The 22,833-nt window shown below is 34.0% G+C and overlaps 1 protein-coding gene across 1 annotated transcript in view; it reads right to left on the bottom strand.

The window, feature by feature from the left end:
• The window catches only part of LOC122072038 (probable metal-nicotianamine transporter YSL7), a 4,301-nt gene extending 2,653 nt beyond the window's left edge, over positions 1–1,648 (bottom strand). Inside the window, exons 1-2 of the mRNA XM_042636554.1 lie at positions 1,231–1,648; positions 65–228 (exon numbers count right to left, since the gene is read on the bottom strand). Of these exons, the coding sequence (XP_042492488.1) occupies positions 65–228; positions 1,231–1,648 (582 nt within the window). The remainder of the gene's footprint in view (positions 1–64; positions 229–1,230) is intronic.
• Between the last annotated feature and the right edge of the window lie 21,185 nt (positions 1,649–22,833).

Genomic DNA, 22,833 nt, shown 5'->3' with positions numbered 1-22,833 from the left:
TTGTCATTTCTTTTCTTGACATCCAATCATAGTAACAATGTAATGAATTCATTGAAGAAATTACCTTTCGAAGAGGCACAACTGAGAAGAGGCCAATGAAACTAACGACAAAGAGAAACCCCATCATCCATCCAATTTGTGGGTTCATAATATCTTGAGGAGCATTAAAATTTGATAATTGCTTTGCCACAACTTCACTCATTGCGTAGATATAATTTCCAAAACCTCCTGCTCATTATTCAACTTAAACTATAACATATTAATAAGAAGTTTCCAAATCAATTAAGACATTTAAAGAAATGTACTAATCATGTTCCTCTTTGTTTGTTTGGGCGTAGTTGGGGACATATTTCCTTATAATATTTTCTTTTTTCTTTTATTTGGGATTCTAATATATTTAACTATTCATTAAAAAAAATAAAAAATAAATAAAAAAAGAGCGAAATTGTCCCTAATTAATTTCAAATAAAAATCAATCGATTTTGTTGATTACGATCCGAGTTTTAAAACCCATTAGAAATTCCCCCATCAAGTCCAAACTCCAAATAGCATATCAAGTTTATCAAATAAATCGGTGAGATTCTATAAACATTAAGGGATTTTTTTTTTTTTAATCAAGGTGTCCAAGTCGGCTTACACACACATTGACTAATCGAACTTGGGACCGTAGGCCTATTCACACAATCCCTAATTCACCTTAACCATCTGGGCAACTCTCAGATGAGTAAAATTAAGGGAAAATAAAGTAAACACTCACAATTTCTCTCTTTTAAGTTTATGGGCTCCCTTCTCTCTCCTCATCAAATACCCTTGTTTTTTGTCCGCTATTAGCCTGATGAGTGAGAAGCTAATATAAACCGGCAGTGTGTGGATCTCTTTCTCTAAAAAATAATAAACTAATTCAAAGTATAGTTGAAAAACTAGGTTTTTATTCGGGCGAGTCACCCAAGTCAAGTAAAAATAAATAAATAAAACCTGCTAAGGAATCATGAAGACTTAAAGAGATTTTCTTATTGACATCCTTTATAGTGTCAAATAATTTGTAACTTAGTTTTTTACCCCTTTAATATAATAGAAAAAAAAAAATTCAATGAAAGTAAATATTGTTATTTCATATGTATATTAGAAAAAAACGTACAAAATAATAACTTTTGGTAATAACATCATGATAAATATATATAAGTTGGTGGTTCCAAAAAATAAGGTCAGTGGGTTTTACGGAGGATGTACCACTGAAAGATATCCCGGCACTTGCAACGACGCAGGTTTGAATGACGGTGTTCTCTTGCCTAGTGAATGGTTGTCGGAGCCAAACAGCCTTCTCTAGTAACTTTGTCCATGTCTTCACAAAGAAGAACCCTAAAAGCCCAGCAGAGACATTGAGGGAAGGTATGACACCTGTGGTGAGGTTGAGCTTCATGACAATGAAGCTAAAAAGGATTGAAAGAACTAATGCCACCACAAAGGCTCTCACAGTTAGTTGCTGTCGCCATGAAGGCACCTTCTTGTGCTGAAAGATTTGTTCCACAGTGAGCTCATCTTCTTCTTCTTCCTTCTTCTTCTTTGATCCCTCGCGATTCACTAGTTGTGGATCGGAGGGACTTTCATTGTTGGTGGTGGTCTCAATGTCTTCGTCCCAATTCTCCATTGTTTTGGAAACTTTAGGGATCTTAGGGTGGAGAATTGAGACTTGAAAGTTGAGACTGAATCTCTTCTTCTTAGGAGTACTTCTTTTTATATGACTTTTGAAGGGAATATTTTTCTTGATCTTACTTCATAACTTGTGGGTGTTTCATGGGTTTTGAATTTTTTTTAGCTGAGCTAAGCTTGAAAATAGCCTCAATGATGTTTGTTCCAGAATGGGTACATCAATAACCTCAAAGAAGAACAACAAAAAAAAGCAAGAAAGCATCAAGTCTAAGCTGAACTGGACATTTCTCATCTTAACTTTTATCCTTCCATGTGTGGCATGTATCATCCATTAGAAGATGCAAGGAATAACATGTGCAATTAATAATATATTAAAAAAACACCATTTAAAGTGAAAGTAAAACAAAGTATATATGTTGTAGTAAAGGTATACACCCACATAGACAAATCCATCTAAGAAGTCAAAGGGAACCCTAAAAACAAAATTAGCTACCAAATGAACTAGATGACAAAACCTTTCTAAATGGAGAAAATAACTAGTGAGAAATATAGGCTGCATTTGGTATGCATTCTAAATCAATGATGTATTCAAAAAAATCATACCTGATACTGTCTAAATTTCAAAACGTTCATTCCTTTAACCACGACTTAGAGTTGAGATCTTAAGAGGATGGGGTGCTTGGGACTCACAAAATGTTAAGGTTGAGAAGGAGATCAGCGGTAGATAAATAAGGCTGTATTTGGTATGATTTCTTAGAATGCATTATTAACTATAATGCATGCCAAACACATCCTAGTATTTGATAGTTGGTGGATATCAAGTTCAAAGATATTGTTGAATCTCTAAAAAAGAAAAAAAGGAAGTAGAATCTCTTCATAGGAATTCTTTTTCTCAATTGGATTCAATAGAAATATTAAATATTCAATTTGGTCTTTCGATGTCTGATTAGGACCAAATTTTCTTTCACCCATGGTAAATAGAGAATCACTTAATCCAAAGATTTTGATAGTTAGAAGAATCTTGAAATAAATTCAAAGATATTTTGAACATCGTATAAAATAGCAGTGGTAGTTAGTTGTATCAAGTAATAAATTTCTATTGAATATATATATAAATAAAGTGTGGCCAAGTGGCTCCTTTGCTGGCCCCTCATGGGTCACCTTGCTGGTTCTTAGTGGGTCCCCCTATCTGGTCCCAATGTGGGTCTTGCATCTAAGAAAATAATAATAAGTAAAGTATAGAGGAAATAATGAGACCCTACTTAAATCTAAAAAAAAAAAAAAAAATTATTACTACTGATCAGATTGCAGAAGTAGCTGCAACCCATTTTCAAAGCCAAAGAAATGGAATAATTTACTTCCCCTTTAAGTTCACAAATATCTCCATAGATCAGTATTTTTTAAATATTTTTTTTTCTTTTAAATTTCTAAAATACCTTTTGAGATTTCATTTCTTTAACTACAACAGCTAATAATTTTATCTAATTATTTCATACTCATTTTTATTTTCTTTAATTGTTAAGCAATTGTGCTGATATAATTCTTGACAAAGGGAAGGGAATAGAATTACGTTCAATTCTTTTCGTCCTAAATGATTTTATCATTGAAAATGAATAAAAAGAGTATAACAGAGTAAGACTAACATAGTCTTTCGTCATAAAAAAGGGTAAGAGATATGAGCAAAAAGGACAAGATTGATCATAAGTTGGGTTATCAGCTAAAGGTGTGAAGCATGCCCCCCCCCCCCCTCTCTCCCCCTACTGATGTCAATAGTTTTCTTTTTGGTAAACGACTGATGTCGATAGCCCCTTGCTTCATGGCTAGCGACATCATAGTGTAACGCATGGGTCTCGGGTCAATGGTTGATGAAATGGATTCCATTGTTCTCTTCTCGCTCTCTGATGTTAATTTCGAAGTCAGATCAGGTTCATTTATGAGATTGTTCATGTACGTTCTTAATTGAAAAAATTAAAATTCATTCATATAAATAGAAAATAGATTTCAAATATCTGAACAAAAAACGTACGAGAACAATCTTGTTCGTAAACCTAATCCGATCTCATGCCCCATTGATCTTGATTGGTCAAAAATGTTTAATAAATATGTCGGGCCCAAATTCAATACCAATAATAAAATGTTGTCCTCCATGCAAGGCCTTCACCCATTGATTGTCTGATCAGATCTAATTACAATCATAACTAAGCTTGAACCATTTAACTTATTTGAATTTCCTATTGTAACCCCAAACCATAAAGAAAATGTGGATTTTTATATATCCAATTTTTAATAGAAAATAGTAATTTGATGCCTCAAACATGATACGACATTCTAAAGACTTTTTAAGGTGTATCCAAAGCCCATTTTATTGGTATTCTTCTGCATCGTACTTTAGAGACTAATTTTTGGCATGGCCCATTGAGTTTGGTTATAGGTCGCTCTATGGTCCTATTGTGGAATGTAATTCCAATCACATGTTTTAAAAAAAAAAGTATTAATATTTTCGGATTTGGGTTTTTATATACTGTTGGATTTGTGTTGTTTTGCATGCCATTTAATTGTTATTATTGGGTTTTATTTTTTTGGTAAAGATTAGACCTTTGTCAGGATGCTCAGAATGTGTCTACTTCTTCCTCCCCGTAGTGAAAAGACCCATGCACCCTCTTGCCCCCAACCCGATATGCCTGCCACCTGCTCGATTGATATCGAGTTGATTCAAATTTTGAAGGGATTAGCTTCAATAGCTAAGCAATTAAGGTCTAATGTTGTGATTTTCAGTGACAATGTAAATAAAAGATAAGTTATGTAATTTTTGTTTCTTTCTTCATAGAAAAAATAAATGAAAAAAAGATTACTTTTACCATCCCCAAAGATTTCTGCAGTGCCTAGGTTGTCTACCGCGGCTAAAACCAAATTTTATTGACAATCGAATAAAAAGTTGGGTTAAAAAAACCTGTTTTTCCAACTCAGGCATCCAATGTCGTGACCCACCAATTTTGGTGGGGTGGAGTTCTTTCCATCATCACATTTTATTTGTTGGATGTCTATTTTATTATTCTATTTGATTCATTTTAATTCAGATTTTATTTATTTATATTCTATTAATCAATAAGACTGAGGCATTCTCAGGATAAGGTTGCGTAGTTCTCCTTTTTCTCCCTCTTTCAAACTTCACACATGTGGGAGCTTCAGGCACCGGATATGCCTTTAACCAACTCCATCTTGCTTGAAAGGAAGATGTCAGATTGATTTGCTGAATAATGAACATGGTCGGCACCATGATGTGAATTTAATTTATGGGATATAGTTGATTAATCTTTGCATGATAAAGATAGATACATGATACTTAACTAGAGAAAATATAAATGTAGAACTTGCTTGGATCCAATTTTTTATTTATTTAATGACATCTTAATTTGCCGGTAGAGATGATGAAACAAATATATGCATCTTAATTAGCACGATTAATAATTGTATTACAATTTCTTACAAAATATAAATTGTAATACAAAGCTTTTGCAGTAGAAACTATGTTATTGTAGTGTTGATCCTTAGCTGAAATAAGATGAGAAAAAACTTGAAATAGATGTTGAATCACCACCACAACGACTAAAGAAGCTTCGAACAGAATTGAAGTTGAGTCACACTTGTAGTGCTGCCTTTAAGGTAATTGATGCCATCTACTGCCAAGAGTTATTATGTACCTTCTACCTCTAAGACAAAACAACCTTCCACTAGAAGATGGGGCAGTTCTTCTTCTAGTCCCTTCTAGAAGCAAAAAGCTACAGCATAATAGCCCCCCTTTAACCTTACAAAAGACTTAGAGGAAAATGGAAGGAAGAGAATGACTTGTATGGTTACAATAAATAGAAATGAATGGAATGTCAATGTATGAATGTGTCTTTCTGTAAGGTATTTGGTTGAGTTTATATAGACTCAAAACCAACCCTTGCACCCTCTTGAATTCCCCAAGAGTAACCTCCAACTAATGGTAAGTTAATTGGAGAATAATGTCATATGGACATAAATTGAGAATTAATTCAATTTATTGAATTAATCCCAATCAATTCTCTTTGTCCACCTCTCCACTCTTAGTGATGGCCATGAATAGAATTTAGGGCTCCCATAGGATGTTATAGACCATTTTCTAGTCCATCTCCCCACTCATGGTAGTGACCATGAATGGACTTTAGGGCACCCATATAATGACATTGACCATTTACCTCTATTTGGCAATAACCTATGGCATGAAATTAATCTCAATCAATTCTCTTTGTCCACCTCTCTACTCATGGTAATGGTCATGAATGGACTTTAGGGCTCCCATAGGGTGTTTTTAAAATAAAATCATTTTTCCACTACCTTAACCCTAAAGGTCCCACACCATAGCAAGACAATCAAAACACATAAAAAAAAGACTTTATTTTGAAACTTAAATATAATAAAATAAATATAAAATCTAACAATAATGCTCGTTAATTAAAAGCTTGGTTGGATCCATTTTATGTTTTATTTGTCTTATCTAAGAATTGTGTTTGACATCTTAGCTCGCTACTGCAGATGATGAAACGAATTGGGACATTATATTTCACTGGTAGAGATGATGAAACAAAGGTTTGCATCCTGGCATGATTAGCTCGTTCCAAGTATAGTACTTGATGTCCTAAATGGATAAGGCAAAAGTTCTTCCAATTTTCTGGTTAAGTTTTAGGTTGCATGTTGGAAGGTTTTATGCATTTAACCCCACTTAGATCTGTTTCCATTTGAGTCAATTCTAATGTTTTTTTTGTGTGTTAGACTCACACGAGCCACATAGAGACCTATGGACCCACGTGGGTACAATAAGTGAGGGTATTGAGCCACATTTATTATTAACTGATTGATCAAACATCAAGAAATTTGAAAATAAATAGACAAAAGATCCGTATTACATGGAGATTTGTAAGGAAGGTTGTGTCAGATTATTGAGAAAGCAAACCTCAATGTTGCCTTCTTGATAAGAGAACTTTCAATCTATCACCTGTATGAAATAATCCTGATACCTGAAGCAAAGATTGTTAGAAAAATTGGTGGGTTGAGTCGTGTCACTTGACACTGTCCTTAAGACCGTAGATGCCCCCTATGGTGCAACCGGGAATATTGCAAATCTACCTCCAAGATAAAACAGCCCGATGGCTCCCCCAGTAATCGTGCACTCGATTACTGGACCTTCGAATGCTATAGGGTTGTGCTCAAACTAGAAAACAAAACACCAAGAAATGGACATGTGAAATCCATTGAAACTCAAGAAAATCAAAGCTTGACAACACACACTTGAATACTTCAAGTGACTTGATCCGTGTTTTACAAATGCTAAATCTCCCTCTATTTATAAGACAAGTGAAATGAGGAGTAAAGGATAAGGAATTAAATTGAGACTTGAATGAGAGATTATATATCTCCCAAAACTGAAGAATTTATGCCTCAAGAGGCTTCTCATGTAGAGACATAAAGTGACTCAAAAGATTAAAAGAGAATTGCCTCAAGGAGCTTTTAGCAAACTGTAGAGATTAATAACCATTATGTGGAGAGACTTAAAGAATCTCCACAACTGAAGGAATTAAGGGGGGATGTAAAGAATCTTCAAAAACTGAAGGGGCAAGTATTTTGAATCTTAATTTGTTTTTAAAAACTTGCATTAAAAACAACAATATTTAACGATGTTCACACACCAGTGTGGTATGCTATATCCTCGGGTGAAGAAGAAGATGTTTTACTATGCAGAAGAGAGATTACACCCAAGCAGGGGCGAGAAAACTCGCCCTAAAAATCCTAGCTCAAAAACCCCCCAAAAAATACAATGACTTTCTCAACAAGACAATAGTACATTATATACTCCAAGTAGCAGGTTGACCCATCGGGGTTGCGGTCGGCCCAACCTCTATGCTTTCATCACAAATCTCAGAAAACTTCCCATTCGGGTCACCACCAAAATATGTCAAAGCGGGTCAATCTTCAAAACGGGTCAAGAATTTGAGACAGACTTAACATTAACTATTAATCTATTACTATTATATATCAAGAAGGTGGCGGATAGGAAAGTTCAACCAACAATCGATCTTCCCTAGACTTATGCTAGAGCCCAAAGTTCCTAGCTATTTACCATTAAGCTACAAGCTAATCCTACTAATAAGTAGATATATAATAAAAGTAATGATGAAGCATATAAGAAAATAAATAATCTAATGTAAACATTGGCATTAATTATCATAGTAAAACTAAAAAGATTATTTCCTAGATAAGGTAATAAAAAATATATGCATAGGAGGACTGAACTTCAACATAATGTTGTCAAGGTGCCTACCCACTTTTACTAGGAATCAGGTCATAACATAATTCAGACATATTATGTGGCATATAAGAAAGCATGTAATTTTTAAATAAACATGTCATTGATGAACCTAAATAGAATGGATATATTTTCTTAATTTTTCCCTTTTCCTACGTTTGGTCGCTACAAGGCGTTCGATGGGGTAGTCATAACCCAACCCTAGGGTCTCTTAACTTAACCCTAGCCTAGCCCCGCCCTGTTGGGCTTAATCCAACCCAACCCAGCCCTAATGGATTCTAATTGGGCCAGGCTCAACCTAGTCAGCCCAGCCTAGTACTATTGGCTGCTTCTTCTTCTTCTTTTTTTTGTGTGTGTGTGTGTGTGTGTGTGTGTGTGAGTACTATTGATTATATTTGGTTGTTTGATTCTTCATCTTGACACATTGCAAAGGCCAAGGACCAATTTTTCGTATATATGTAAAATGTGTAAAACTAAAGATTTTTTGTAGACATTTTTCTATAAGTACCCATTAATAACTATGAACATATTTATATTATTATGTACTTAATCTATAGGGTTGGGTTGGGTTGGGTTGGGTTGGGTTGGGTTGGGTGAGGTGAGACCTCAACCCAGGCCTAACCCAGGCCTAACCCAAGCCAACCCAACTTACCTTATGGACTGAAATCTTAGCCCAGGCCTTGTTCGGGCTCAGGGCGGGCTAGGGCTAGGTTGGGTTGGTTTGAGACCTCAACCCAAGCCCAACCAACCCAATCTCGGGCTGAAATTCTCAACCCTAACCCACTCTATAGACTGAAATCTCAAACCAGGCCATGTTTAGGCCTAAGGCGGGTTCAGGCTGATCGAGTAGTCATACAAGGGGGAGAGTGTGGGTTGGGGTTTGTAGACGGAAATGGGGTGAGCTACTATTGGAGAAAGGAGATTAGTATGACAAATAATAAAGTATTATATCTCACTAGTCATAGTGATGGGAAAATAACACTTAATCTTTTATAGCAATTTCTTTTAGGCATGTTTTCTAACGTTTTTTTATTTTATTTTTATTTTTTTTAGTGCTTAGTGAGAGGTATGTTTTTATCTTTTCTTTTTCCGTTTTATTACAATTGATAATCAAACATATCACTATATTCAATGGTACCCACCGTTTATACTAAAATCACCACTCAAACAAGAATGATTTTTATCAAGTGGACCGGAGTGCCTAACACATTCCTTGGCCTCTTACTTAATGTGTATATGTTCAATGGTTTACTGAATTTCCATTGGAGTCATATTTATAATTAAATTGATTGACCCTAAACCCTAATCTAGGTGATCATTCTTACTTATTATCAACTTTTCTCCCTCTCACACTAAGGCCTATCTTAGGCCCAAGTAAAGGTAATTCGAAACTTATTTTAGTGTCTTGTTAATTGTTATAGTGTTAGAAATAGACACCCGATGTTGAGAATTACATGACCAATATTGTTGAGATGCACTCTTCGGTTGAAGCATGGTGAATTGATGAAGAAGATCGACACAGATTGTTGAAATCAACGAAAATAAGTTGAGTTGTATCATAAATAGATACCCTCCTTAAGGTCTAAAATGCTCCCTTTATTAATACAATCAGGGATTCCTGCGTTTTACCGCAAAGATAAAACAACCATGGATCTTTGTTTGATTGTACACAGGCTATGATCCTTTAGGAGAGTAAGGCTAGGCTCAATAATTCAAAAAACAAACTAAAGAATAATGGAGAAAACCAAAAAACCTTATTTGAAGTAGGGATTGTTTTACCATATATAGGAGAAGAAGGAACACCTCCAATGGGTATTTTCAAAAGCCATGTCTCTTCCACAATACATGTCTGTTGACCATTTAGACATGCTTTCTTATAGTCACACCTATTAGTCACTTAGGTGTCTATTAAGAAAAGAAAAACCTCTCCAACATACACTTTGATAAAACAAAATAATATTTTGAATCTTTAATTTTAAAACTATTAAAATATTCCAACAATCTCCTACAAGATTCGAAATATTCAATACAGCTAGTAAAGCCTATACAAGTTTCAAAAATCGACAAATCTTGAATCAAACTATTGAGCATATAAAACACAGTAGAACACTTCATTGTAGGTGTCTTTAGGACTTGAACCTATACTAGGTCTGATGAACTACGCTACAGAGTACGGGTGAAGTCAGACTTTTTGAACATTTCCTCATCGTCGTAGTCAACTAGCCCATCAACTTTCTTTTACCAGTCGACCTTAACTATGATCCCTCTATGAAATTGACATTTTCTTTTTAATAAAAGCTGGCATTGTCTCTTATCCTGATTTTATGGATGTTTAAAGAGTTTGCCTATAAAACTCTTATCGGTAGGCGGTCTGACCTCATACATCTACATTGGTCAGCCCATAGTGTACATCACAGTTAACACACCCCCACATTTCATAAGATTCGGCTTGATTAAGAGTTTACAATTCATCCTCCTTTCATTGTGGTTGTATTACTTTCTCATCTAACCAAAATGAGAAAAAAAATTATTAGTACTAGACAGGTCATCCAGTGACTTCGATTTTACCCTTTGAACCTAATTTAGGAATTTACCTCTTCACATGGGTTGGGTGTCCATCACATGATCTATGACACAAGGCTTTTGGAGCTCAAATTTTAGTCAAATTATTTTTTCTGACTACATAGAGTTGATAACTCTATCTTACTAGCCTCACCACATATATCCAAAACATATATATGTGCCTTCTATATTTTTTTAATCCATTATTTAAATCCTTAGCATTTCTGACTTTTTGATTTGACATTCATACAAAGTCATAAACCAATACAATTGTGGTGAAACTTATAACCAATGTTTATTTTACGGATTCCATGAATCACTCCACCAATATATGTTTGTACATGCCACCTTTGAACCAAGGTAATGTTCCAAACACTTGTATAACTAAATCTAGTCATACTTACTAGATTCAATTTTCAAGTAGAAATTAATCATTCTACTTGTTTTATTTATCTCTTTAAAAGTTACTTAATATGCAAATATATGTATCTCATAATAATCTCCCCACATTTTTGGGTTTATAACATTTATACATATATACCCAAACAATATGAGTATGCACTTTGTGGGAAACCCACACAACCAATTGGATGTTACAATTTCATGTTGTAAAATCAAGATACGAATATACAAAGTCGGAGTTCAAAATCTCCACAATTTATTTTCTCATCCAGAAATATGGAACTGTGACTTCATTGTCAATTATACAACCACAACATATAATGGAAATACCTTAAACATTGCATCATAAATATGTTGTCTTCTCCATATAACAATATACATATAAAATATGAAAAACCAAGACAACAATGATTGACTTAACTTAAGCCAAAAAATGGGCTGTTAAACATACCTGTAATTAACATGATGCAACACACTTATATACAAAATAAATAGATTTCTGATTTGGTTACAAAACCCCTTGCATTTTTTTTTTTTAAACCATTGCACCCTTTGTTTGAATGTTTGCAATACATTCACCTATCAATAACTACTTAAAAGAACCCATTCTCGGATGTCATTGGGCAATGTGCGTTAAAAAGAAACCAAATGAAGAGACATTCCATGAGAAAACACGACCAATATACAAAACTGCAATCAGAATTTCGTCATTTACATGCAAAGAGATATTCTGGTAGTGCATTACTCCAATTTCTCACAACATATGTTTGAGAATTTGATTTTGGGGGTTCTACTTATTTTTAAATACAAAATCTGAAAGAGATGTTCTCTCTCCTTTCACTTATGCATGGAAAGACAATGACACATGGCAACTAAGCATGATGATAATGATCACAAAACCAATTGCTTATCAGTCGGGAAAAGAGAATCAAGATGTCAACTCACCACATGTGAAAATTTTCAATCTGAGTAGTGCTTGAACCAAGAAGTTTGTTCACAAAAGCAACAAGTGGTTTCAAGGTAGTGTAACCGATCAACATCCAAATCTTAACCAGTCATTCACCCTCCACTCCTCTTTAACTTCCATTCTAATATTGAAAGCTATTTATATACACATGTCTATATCCTGCTCTCTCTCTCTCTCTCTCTCAATACAGATTTGAGTGAATTACTATGACAAAGGTAACGTTTTCAGATCATGCTTTATAAATCAGTCATGCCTAATCACTCAAAATCATATTCTAAAATTTCAGACCTTAAGATTGTTAGAAATAGGTACCGATGTTGAGAATTACATGACCAATATTGTTGAGATGCACTCCTTGGTTGAAGCAAGATGATTTTATGAAGAAGATCGGCACAAATTGTTGAAATCAATGAACCAAACAGGTTGAGTCGTATCACAAATAGATACTTTCCTTAAGGTCTGAAACCCTCCATTCATTAGTACAATCGGGGATTCCTGCATTTTGCCTCCAAGATAAAACAACCACTGATCTTTGTTTGATTGTACACAAACTACGATCATTTGGGAGAGTAGGTTAGGCTCAATAGTTCAAAAAACAAAATCAAAGAATAATGAAGAAAACCAAAAAAACCTTATCTGAAGTAGGGATTGTCTTACCATATATAGGATAAGAAGGGACACCTCCAAATGGTGTTCCCAAAAGCCATGTCTCTTCCATAATATATGTCTGTTGACCATTCAGACATGCTTTCTAATAGTCACACCTATTGGTCACTTAGGTGTCTACCCCTTGGAGAATGTCGGTATTATAGGAACACCCCCTCTCTTTCACCAAATTAGACTCAGATCCCTTACCATCAGTCTCTGTTAAGTGATGCTATAAAATGACACTTTAGCCCTTATGAGTAAAACACCCTTATTTTATTATCCCAAAAATACCCCTCTTCTTCTTCTTTATCAAAGCAACTTGACCTTTTCTGAGGTTTTACTATTTGTCGTCACCAATCTCTTCACGTCACCGGCTCCCTCTTTCTCTCTCTCTCTCTTTCAAGCTGTTTATTGATGACAAAATCCGACTTCTATCGAACCACAAAATCGCCTTTTTCATCTGCCGCCCAACGCCTTGGATATCAAGCCATGTCAACTCTGAAAAAGATCGGAAATATTGGGCTCCCCAAGAAGCTTCACAACTCTGTCCATTACAGGGGTGCATCTTCCGAACAGGTAGATTCCGAAAGGCCATAAAACTCATCCAGTAAAGATGCATGAGTCAGATACCTATAGCAAGAAGGGTCGGCTTCTTGAGAGGTCTATCCTCAAGTACAGATTTCTTCATCTGTTTTATGTGCAGGTAAACAGGATTCCCAGTCTTCTCATAGTTCCAACTGACATAATCCTACCCAAACGCAAGAAACGAGTTCATATCTATAAACAATCCACCCTCTGATTTCTGAAACTCAAAAGAACAGACATCAAGATAAAATTTCTTCTCTAACCAAAGGCAAAGAAGTTTGAATTTCTGCAACATTCATTGGCCTCTTCTCAAACCCCTCTATTTGATTATTCTTCCTTCTCTTAGCATTCACACCAGAATGGCAATCTCCAATCCCAATCATAGTGTAATTACAATTTCCAGACCTAGAAATCACATACCTACGGAAGTCCTTATAAAAAGCAATAGTGTTTCCATGGTTAGGTCTAAATCTCCATGCCATATCACACTACTGTCATTCGATCCACGGACAGTTTTCCCAAAACGATAGAAGTGGACATCCGTGAAATGTTCTATGGATGCTTTCATCAGCAAATTAAAGATATCCCTATCTCTACAATCAATTGGTTTCTCACTTTCACCCTTACAATCAGAATCATCAAGTGGGTTTTCAATGGCGACAGGAACATCGGTGATGTTGATGAAAGTGGCAAATGCAGTTTGGTTAGAAGCCATTAAATCTTCACCAATCTTGAGAACAGTTTCATCGGATTCGAAGGTAGCATCAGAAACAGATTCAAGGAAGTTGTTGATTTTGGTTGATGGATGGAATAGAGGATCCTTAGGTTGGTAAGTGGCAGCAATGATAGTGAATAGCAAAAGTTCCTCTGCCGTAGTCGTCGTTGTTGGAAGGGTTGTGGAGAAATCTATTTGAGGATTACAAGGGTGGTATCAAACTATCAAGGGTAAGGGTAATTTCGGTACTTCATTATTTTTAAGGATAAAATGGTATTTAGAAAAAAAAAAAATGAACGGCTGATGTCACCATTCTTGGTATATTCTGTAACAGTGACTGACGGTAGGGGGTCTGAGTCTAATTTGGTGAAAGAGAGGGGGTGTTCCTATAATATTGGCATTCTCCAGAGGGTGGCGCTGTAAATTACCCAACAAAATAATATTTTGAATATTTAATTTTAAAACTATTATTCCAACATATACATTGAAAGGGTGTCAAAAATTTTTACAAAAAAGTGTAAAAAATGAGAATGGACCGGTTCTAGTGGCATATGCAAAGGTAATGATGGAAAGTTTATCTTTGGTTTTTCGTAGTATGTTAGGATTACATATGCAAACGTTATAAAGGCCTTTGCCGCAAAATTTATCTTCTAGTATGTTGGAATCGTAGTTTTGATTATGTTATCTAAAAGGTGATTGAAGCCAGTAATTAACCTCTTCTAAGATTCAGACTCTGATGCCTCCATGGAGAATTGCTTCTGTTATCCAGGATTGTAAACTCCTTTGTAGGAGGTTCAGATCCATTAATTTTGTTTATATATATAGACAGAGTAACACGATGGCAGATTGCTTTGCTTGGCATGCATCTTCCCATCATCTTTTGTCTTTTGGGAATTATACCCTCCCCCTTTTGTATCTAGTTCTTGTTTTTTAGGATTCTTGTAGTACTTCTCTCTTGCGTTCTATTCGAAATTAATGAATTGTATCTAAAAAAAAAAAAAAAAGAATAAACCTGTTGAACCAACTAAAACCAATCAGATTGAACCCTTACATTTTAGTTATTGAAAAAAGACAAAAAAATTAACCAAGTTAATTATTTAGAATAAAACCAAAAAAAAAAAAAAAATTTACAATGGCAACCCCAAGAGAATGTCACTATTAGAGAGACACCCCCTGTGCAATATGAAACTACGTTTGCACTCCATATCGTCAATCTCTGACTCTCTATTAAGTGTGACTTTAAAATAACAATTTTACCCTATTAACTAAGACATATAACTAAAACAAATGACACCCTTGCATGGCGCAATGAAGAAGAAGCCTCGGAAACCATACTCCACAAAAATGAGTTTTCCATCACAGGGCAGTGGACTGTGATTTATATCATTCCAACTTCAAAGAGAAAATCCATAGAGATGGCCAACGCCATTACGGTACTCGTAATCCCATAACTCACATCACAACACGAACACCAATTGGGATTGGGGACTTGGGGTCTGGAAAGCAATGGCACACAGCCGTGAAGGCAGAAACCGCCACCACCCTCTCTTATCCGAAAGAAAAACGAAAAAAAAAAAAAAAAGATGACCTGGATCTGCTACAGCAAGTTTTCTCCTAAAGTTTTCTTTGTCGAGACCTAATTAAATTCCAAAAGTTTTCAGATCTCCCAACCACCCGGCAGAACTGAAGAAATTTTGTGGTTTTGTTGCCCCCAATAGGATCTTCCTTCGGTCCAAATATCAAGCTCATTTGAGCTTTGGTTTGCAAGTTACAGGTTTAGAACTTAGGACGTCAAAGAAGACTGCAAGAGCAGTCAGACAGTATCAATATATATATGCGAAAGCGTTATCAAACAAAAAAATTCAAGTAAAATGATTTGGCTGGACTGTTCTTGCTCGATTGCAGATGAATGTAACCAGATCTCTCTCTCTCTCTCTCTCGTTAAATATGTAGGAAAATCAATCTCTTTCTTCTTCGGTATCGGCAAATTGATCTCTTGTCTGCGAATTTCTAATCCCAAACCCTGTAATCACAAAATCGATCTCTGGTTTCTCTTTGGTGTTATCTAACATGGGGAAATCGACGGGTTAAAAGGGAAGCCAGAGAAGAAGTACAAACCTGTCTCAATTTGGGTAAGAAGCAGCATAGACCTCCTTCTCTCGTCGCTGCTAATCGCGGTTTGTGTAAGATTTCCAATTAGGTGGGCTAGCATAATGAAATATTTGTTTTAAAAATCGGTTTAGTGGTGTTGACTACAGATGGAGTAAGCAGAAAGAATCCAATATTATTGGTAAGTGATCTCTATGGAGATATTGGATTCTATTAGTACACCTTAATGATATGAAATATTCATTACTATGCGTGGACCTAAAGTATTATTTCCTTAATGGGGAGGAAACCCTAATTATTGCAGGGTTGGTCTTACCCTCACCCCTATATATAGTTATCAATGACCCATAAGTGAAACTAATGACCTAAAGCAAAAGGGAAAGAGGGTAGATCAGACCAACATTGATCGTGTTGTACAAGGAGCATACGAAAAGAGAATTGAGGAGATGTTATTCTTTAGCCATAGATTCAGGTTGGCCTAAAACATGTTTTTGTAATGTTTATCGTGCATACTCATTGATCTTTATGAATCATTTTCGCATTTATTTTCTATCAATGGTATCAGAGCCTGCTCATGGTCGAGACGATTGGCTGCAAAATATTTTTTATTTTTAATGTATGAATGAAAGTTGGATTTCGTACCAAAAAAAAAAAAAATGGCATATTTGATTTACTCCCCACCCGAGAGGGGTTTTGTTTACTTTTCGAGCACCTAAGTGATTGTCGACGGATGGATCCCGTTAGTTGGAGTTAGAATCTGGGACCGATAGCAGCATCAGCATCATCGACTATTTTAGTCTAAAAAAAAAAAAAGGAAGGAGGTGGGATTGGAATCCACGTTTTGGTTTTGCAGGTTTTTTTTTTTTTTCAAAAACTACCTTTTAGCAATATGGTTTTGTACTTGTATTTGGTTTTTCATTTGAGATTGGAATCGGTGTAAGGCTTGGATTCAATTTTGATATTTGTTTAAAAATAAATAAAAACCGACTTACAACTTGCGGTGGTTGTCTTGCTTTAGAGAATAAAAAAAATAGGTGAAATAAAGACTAAGGCGTTGGGCTATTGACTTAAATGTCTCATATCGAATTTTGATCGGATCCAATTTTATTTGATAGATTCACCCTTATTTTAATAAAATATTTTTTTATTACCCTATACATTTATGTTTTACCGGATCCATTGGAATTGACATCCGATCCGATCCAGTTGATATTGACCAATATAAGCCATTTTTTTTTTGTTTAAAACTTAAACTTGAATTGAGCCAAGACCATGTGTTTTTGTTTTGATTTTCTTTTCTCTTTTTTTTTTTTTCTTAAACTAAAGTTATATCTAATGGGCTAAGCCCATATGTTTTATATTTTAGGAACTAAGTTAAATTTAGAAAGGGACTAATGGGCTCAAGCCCAACATTTTCTATATATCAAGATTATGGGCTAGTAAATCGATTATGATGGTTCAATGAAAGAGAAAGGTCTTCATTCCGAAATAAACAACTTTGGTCGTTTACAATTTCTTGAAGGTCGGCTTCGATGTAGGTAAGTATTGCTTCATCGGCTCGGATTGATTTCTTGAATAGTTTGGAATAAGTTTTGGTGCTTTTAACTATTAACTATGTGACTTAATCTCGAGTTTCTTTTGATTTGGTGCTGATTTTTAGTTAATAAACTCATATTTGTTTGACTTTGATGGTTTTAAAGCTTAAGATTCTCTTGTTAGTTTTTTATTTCTTTAATCGGAGAACTTTCCAGCTATAATCTATTAAAACTTGAAGTTGGAGGTTAGAAACAACGGATAGTGTCATTAGTATCTAGTGACTGTTTTACCTATTAGATTGGTACAATTCTATGAGTGGTTTTACAATTATAGATTCCAACCTATCGTTGGTTTTATTTAAAGTTTTAAGTCTATTGAAAACTATTAAGTCATGAGCCATTGAAAATTTTATTTATTTAAAAAGAATAATAGGGTTCACTTGAACTTTGGACCAAACCAAATCGAACCATGATCAACCCAAATGGGGCGGCCACACATGATTGAACCGAATTGGCCGGGTTAGGTTTCAACCCGACCCAATGACTCATAGTTTTGACACGTTTGGATATTTTGGTTATGACGATAAGCTTGGGCTTGGACTTGGATTAGGAATTTGAAATAAATAAATTCCAGTGTGTAATGGATTTACATTAAAATAGTATTTAATAGACTTTATTGAAAACCAAAGTAATGAGTTTTAAAGTTGATTTTAAATTGTTTTGAGCTTGAGCTTATAAATTGGGGGTGAATTAACTACTTTTACAATTTTAATAAAACCCAATTGTGAAAATCATATAAATAGATAAGACTTAAACTGCTTATAAAAGTGTAGTCTGGAATCATATGATTTTGGTTTAATTATTAGAATTATTATTATTATTATTTTAAACCTGATTATGATAGTTGCCATTGGTTTTGAGTTTTGGTTGTTATCATGGTAATATAGTTCTGAAAACCATATGTAAATGGATGTGATGCTAACATATACATACATCTCATTGTAGTGATAACATGCAATTGTAAAAGTAACATACATTTTTAATGCATTATGTGGTTATTATCTTACCTATTTAAAGCCAAATAGAAATGGTCTGTGGACCGTAGGCATATGATTTATTCGTTTTATTTTATTAAATAGAAATTGATTGGTTTGTCACATGTACTTTGTACTGTTTATATGGTTTGACGAGTGGAATGATGAAATTCATAACTACTTTGAAACATTTGTAGTGTTCTATCTTTGTTCCAGAACGACTTCAAAATTGTATTTCTATTTATGAATGTTTCTACATTGTTTATCATTACCATGATATTGAAAATTTATTTATGAATGACAAAGGTAGAAAATTAATGGTATTTTGTGTTTGCATATCATATTTGGAACACCCTATGATGAATAAATATATTATAATTAAATTTAGTGTAATCTTTTACACATGATTAGTTGCATAATGCATTTCTAGGGAACCATGAAAGGGTGATGTGGATTCCACCAAAGTGACGTATCTTATTCTTTCATAGTTTTTCTTAGGACAGTATAGTAGATGACATTTGCCTAAAGATGATGTCACAAAAGTTAAAGAAAATTATAGTAACCTAAGGTTTTTGATCCTAAAGATGAGGGGATCTCAAAAGCTATTATTCTTTTCACAGTTAATACAAGAAAATTAGAGAATCAGTGTATTCATGTTCCAAAGGATAAGGATGTAGTTTCAGTTATAACTCTTGAGTGATATAGTCATTACAGTGAATGCACTTAAATCTCACCAAATTGAACTTTGTTATTAGTGTGATCTATTTAAGTGGGCTTTAGTGAAAATTCTTTGTGGGGATAGTTGACATCTTAAAGATTAATATTAGTGATGATACATATACTCACATTTGAGATGTTATAACACAAGATCATCCTACATTGCTTGTATATGTTGATGGTTTATTAACTATTTTCATCATAGTTTCAATGAAATCTAGATTTGGAGTCTAATAATTGTAAAAACCATAAACAGTTTATGAAAATAGAATCAGAAATCGTTTAATTTTGATTTATTGAAATGCTTTATGAAATCTGTTTGTACTGTTGACTATTTTGGCCATGTTTATTTAAGCTAGCAGTTAGATTTAGTTATAATATGAACTGATGTTGACTCCTATAAATAGTACTTTTATTAGATCATATAATCTTCGTTTCATATATTAATGAGAGAACAAATTATTATCCTATTGAGAGTGATTGATGCATTATACATGTTTTATTATGCATATTACACTTGTCGTTTCATGAATTTTAAGTCAATCTGGGGTATTTCGACGTTTTCTTCGATGTTATATTTATCGTCCGTGACATCAGGTTTCGTCATGAATTTTAAGTCAATCTGGGGTATTTCGATGTTTTCTTCGATGTTATATTTATAGTCCGTGATATCAGGTTTCGTCATAAGACACATACTTATGAGTTTTGATACCCCATTATGATTGAAAATATCATAAGTGCATTGTTTAAGTAATATTTCTTTGGATTTATATGTTCTATGTGTACTTGTGATAAATTCCAATTTTATTAGAAATTCATCAAGATAAAACAGATATATCGTACTTGAATGATTTAAATGATCCCATTAAAGTTTTAGTGGCTTATAGTATAAAGCCTATGAAGTTATTTATACATACTATGGATCTAAGTTCACATTACCTTTATTTGTTAAGGACTTATTGTTGTTTTGGTCTATAAATTATTTGGTTCATGTGCTCTATTAAATAATGATTTTTTAACATGAATAAATTATAGGACTTTATTATGATTGACTTTAAAGTATATAGGCAAATATTTGTATTAGATTTTAAAGTCATTTGTGCCTAAATATCATATTTGTATACAATTTTTTATATCTAATGCATTATGGATAATATAATATATTTCATGTGTTTTTTTTGCTACCATGAATAAATGTTATGAACTTTCATATTTAGCATATTATCATTATAGGAAATTATCATATTTAATTTTTTTTTTATTTATGGTAATGGCTAGAAGTACAACAGTCATACTAAGAATGTACTCACTTTGATAACTGTTAAATTATGGTGTTGTCATATTGACTATTAGGGTTTACAATGGGTTACTTTTGTGGGATTATGTAGAATTTTCTTTTAATTAAATACTGAAATAGCTCATCTTGTTGTTTGTAACCAAATATAAATCCACGGGCATTTAGTAGCAATCCAAGTTTATAGGTCTTCATAATTCAGTGATTGCGCTTCCACTTAGTGGGCTAGTTACTGAGATTGTGAAATTGTTATTGACTATTCGGGATGGATTGCAGTCAAGGAGATCATATGACGAACAATGTGCTCTTGCCACCACAGGTGAGTCTTTGTTTGGTCAATTTCACTTGATAGTGTGAGAGTGATGTTTTGGGCTTCACAACTTTGGAGGTTCTTGTCTTGCCACCACAGGTGATGAAATCTTCAGAGTATTGTTGTTTCGACCATCTCGCCTTGCATATGAAAGATTTCACTACATGTTGGGCAATCTTGCCACCACAGGTGTGACCTCGATGACGTCGGATCTTTTCCTAGTTTATGTTTTCCTACAGTTATTGAAAACAATACTGGGATAAATCTGATTAATAACCTAATTAGTCAGGTTTAATTATATTTTTGGGAAGTTTAATATGGCTTTGGTTCTTGCATATTGTATATTTTGGTAAATATGTATGATTATATTTGTCAGTTTTGACTTCCTAGCTATTTTCTATTAAAAATTTTGAATGGTTCCAATTTTAAGGAATGGAACTAATCCTTTAATATTTCTCTGACTATTATGATAATAGATTTTAATCTTGAATTGATGAGCCTTTTAAGCCAGTGGTTATTAATTATGTTCAAGCTAAGGTTCTTTATGAAAATGAGAGGAATCGAATAGGTCTATCTAAATATCAGTGGGAGTAAGCTCATGAATTATAAATTTCTGTAGAACTACATTATTCCAGATAAAATAATTACTTGTCAAATAGTTAAGAGTTTAATTCCAAAAGTTTTCCAAGAGCATGTCACTGATAAGAGACTTGCTAGTTCTTTTGATGTATTTTATTACTGGGAGCTTTGCTCATATATTCAGGTCCATCTGATTTTTAATTTTATTTTGTATTTGTGATGTATTATTATTGTTCTCAAGAATATACATGCATCTTTATTATGACCATTTGTTTATGTGTATACATTTGTTTATTTGTATCCAACATAAGAGAGAGGCTATATATGTGGTGTATTTACTTCATTTGGTATCTAAGATTTTAGTCAATACATGCACATCCAGTCACTAGTAAAGCCTCGATTGATTGAGGATATAGTGAGAGTGTTTTGGGACATTCAGACCCTGTCTCAATGAGTTTCTTTGATTGAAAAATTCGCTTGTGAAAGTCCAATTTCGAAACCAATAAATATCGGTTTGGTCAGTTCCGATCCTTTGTCGGTTTCTCTCTTCCCGCTATTATTAATTCCATCTTGGAAAATTTACAACGGCACCCCTTTAAGAATACTACTATTAGATAGACATCCTTGCATAATATCAAATTACGCTTACATACTCTATCGTCAATCTCTATTACAGAATATACCTTAAATGCTGATACCAGATTGTATATTTTTTTCTAAATACCAAAATATCCTTCTATAAAATGTACTTAATATATCCTCTCTTAATCGAGAACGGATCAAGTTCACGTACAAGAATGTATGAGTATGGTCCTGGTCTATGGATATAGAATTAATTTTCTCTCTTCATTTAATAGATTCTATATCCATGGATTAGGAGTGTACGAGAACATTCTCTTCCATGAACCTGATCCATTCACCTCTTAACCCCCTTAACACCAAATCGAAAAAAGACCTCCTTAATCCCCAAATCGATACTATGCTCCTTCATCCCTAAATCCTTTTTCTTTCCGTGAGTAGTATCGACGATTTCTCTACTTGAAGAGCAGTGGCAACAACTAAAAAGTGATAGAAAACAAAAGCGAAAACAATTCATAGAGATCAATGAGCATGCACGATAAACACTACAAAAACATGTTTTAGGCATACCCGAATCCATGGATGAAGAATAACATCTCCTCAATTCTCTTTTTGTATGCTCCTTGTACAACATGATCAATGTTGGTCTGATCTACCCTCTTTCCCTTTTGCTTTAGGTCATTAGCCTCACTTAATATGTCAGTGATAACTATATATAGGGGTGAGAGTAGGGACCAACGCTGCAATAAAATTAGGGTTTCCTCCCCATTAAGGAAACAATACTTTAGGTTTACACATAATAATAAATATTTCATATCATTA

The sequence above is a fragment of the Macadamia integrifolia genome, chromosome 1 (genome assembly GCF_013358625.1).
Source record: "Macadamia integrifolia cultivar HAES 741 chromosome 1, SCU_Mint_v3, whole genome shotgun sequence".
NCBI lineage: Eukaryota > Viridiplantae > Streptophyta > Magnoliopsida > Proteales > Proteaceae > Macadamia > Macadamia integrifolia.
Note: the sequence above shows the minus strand (reverse complement) of the source record. Positions and strands in the feature narration are given on the sequence as shown.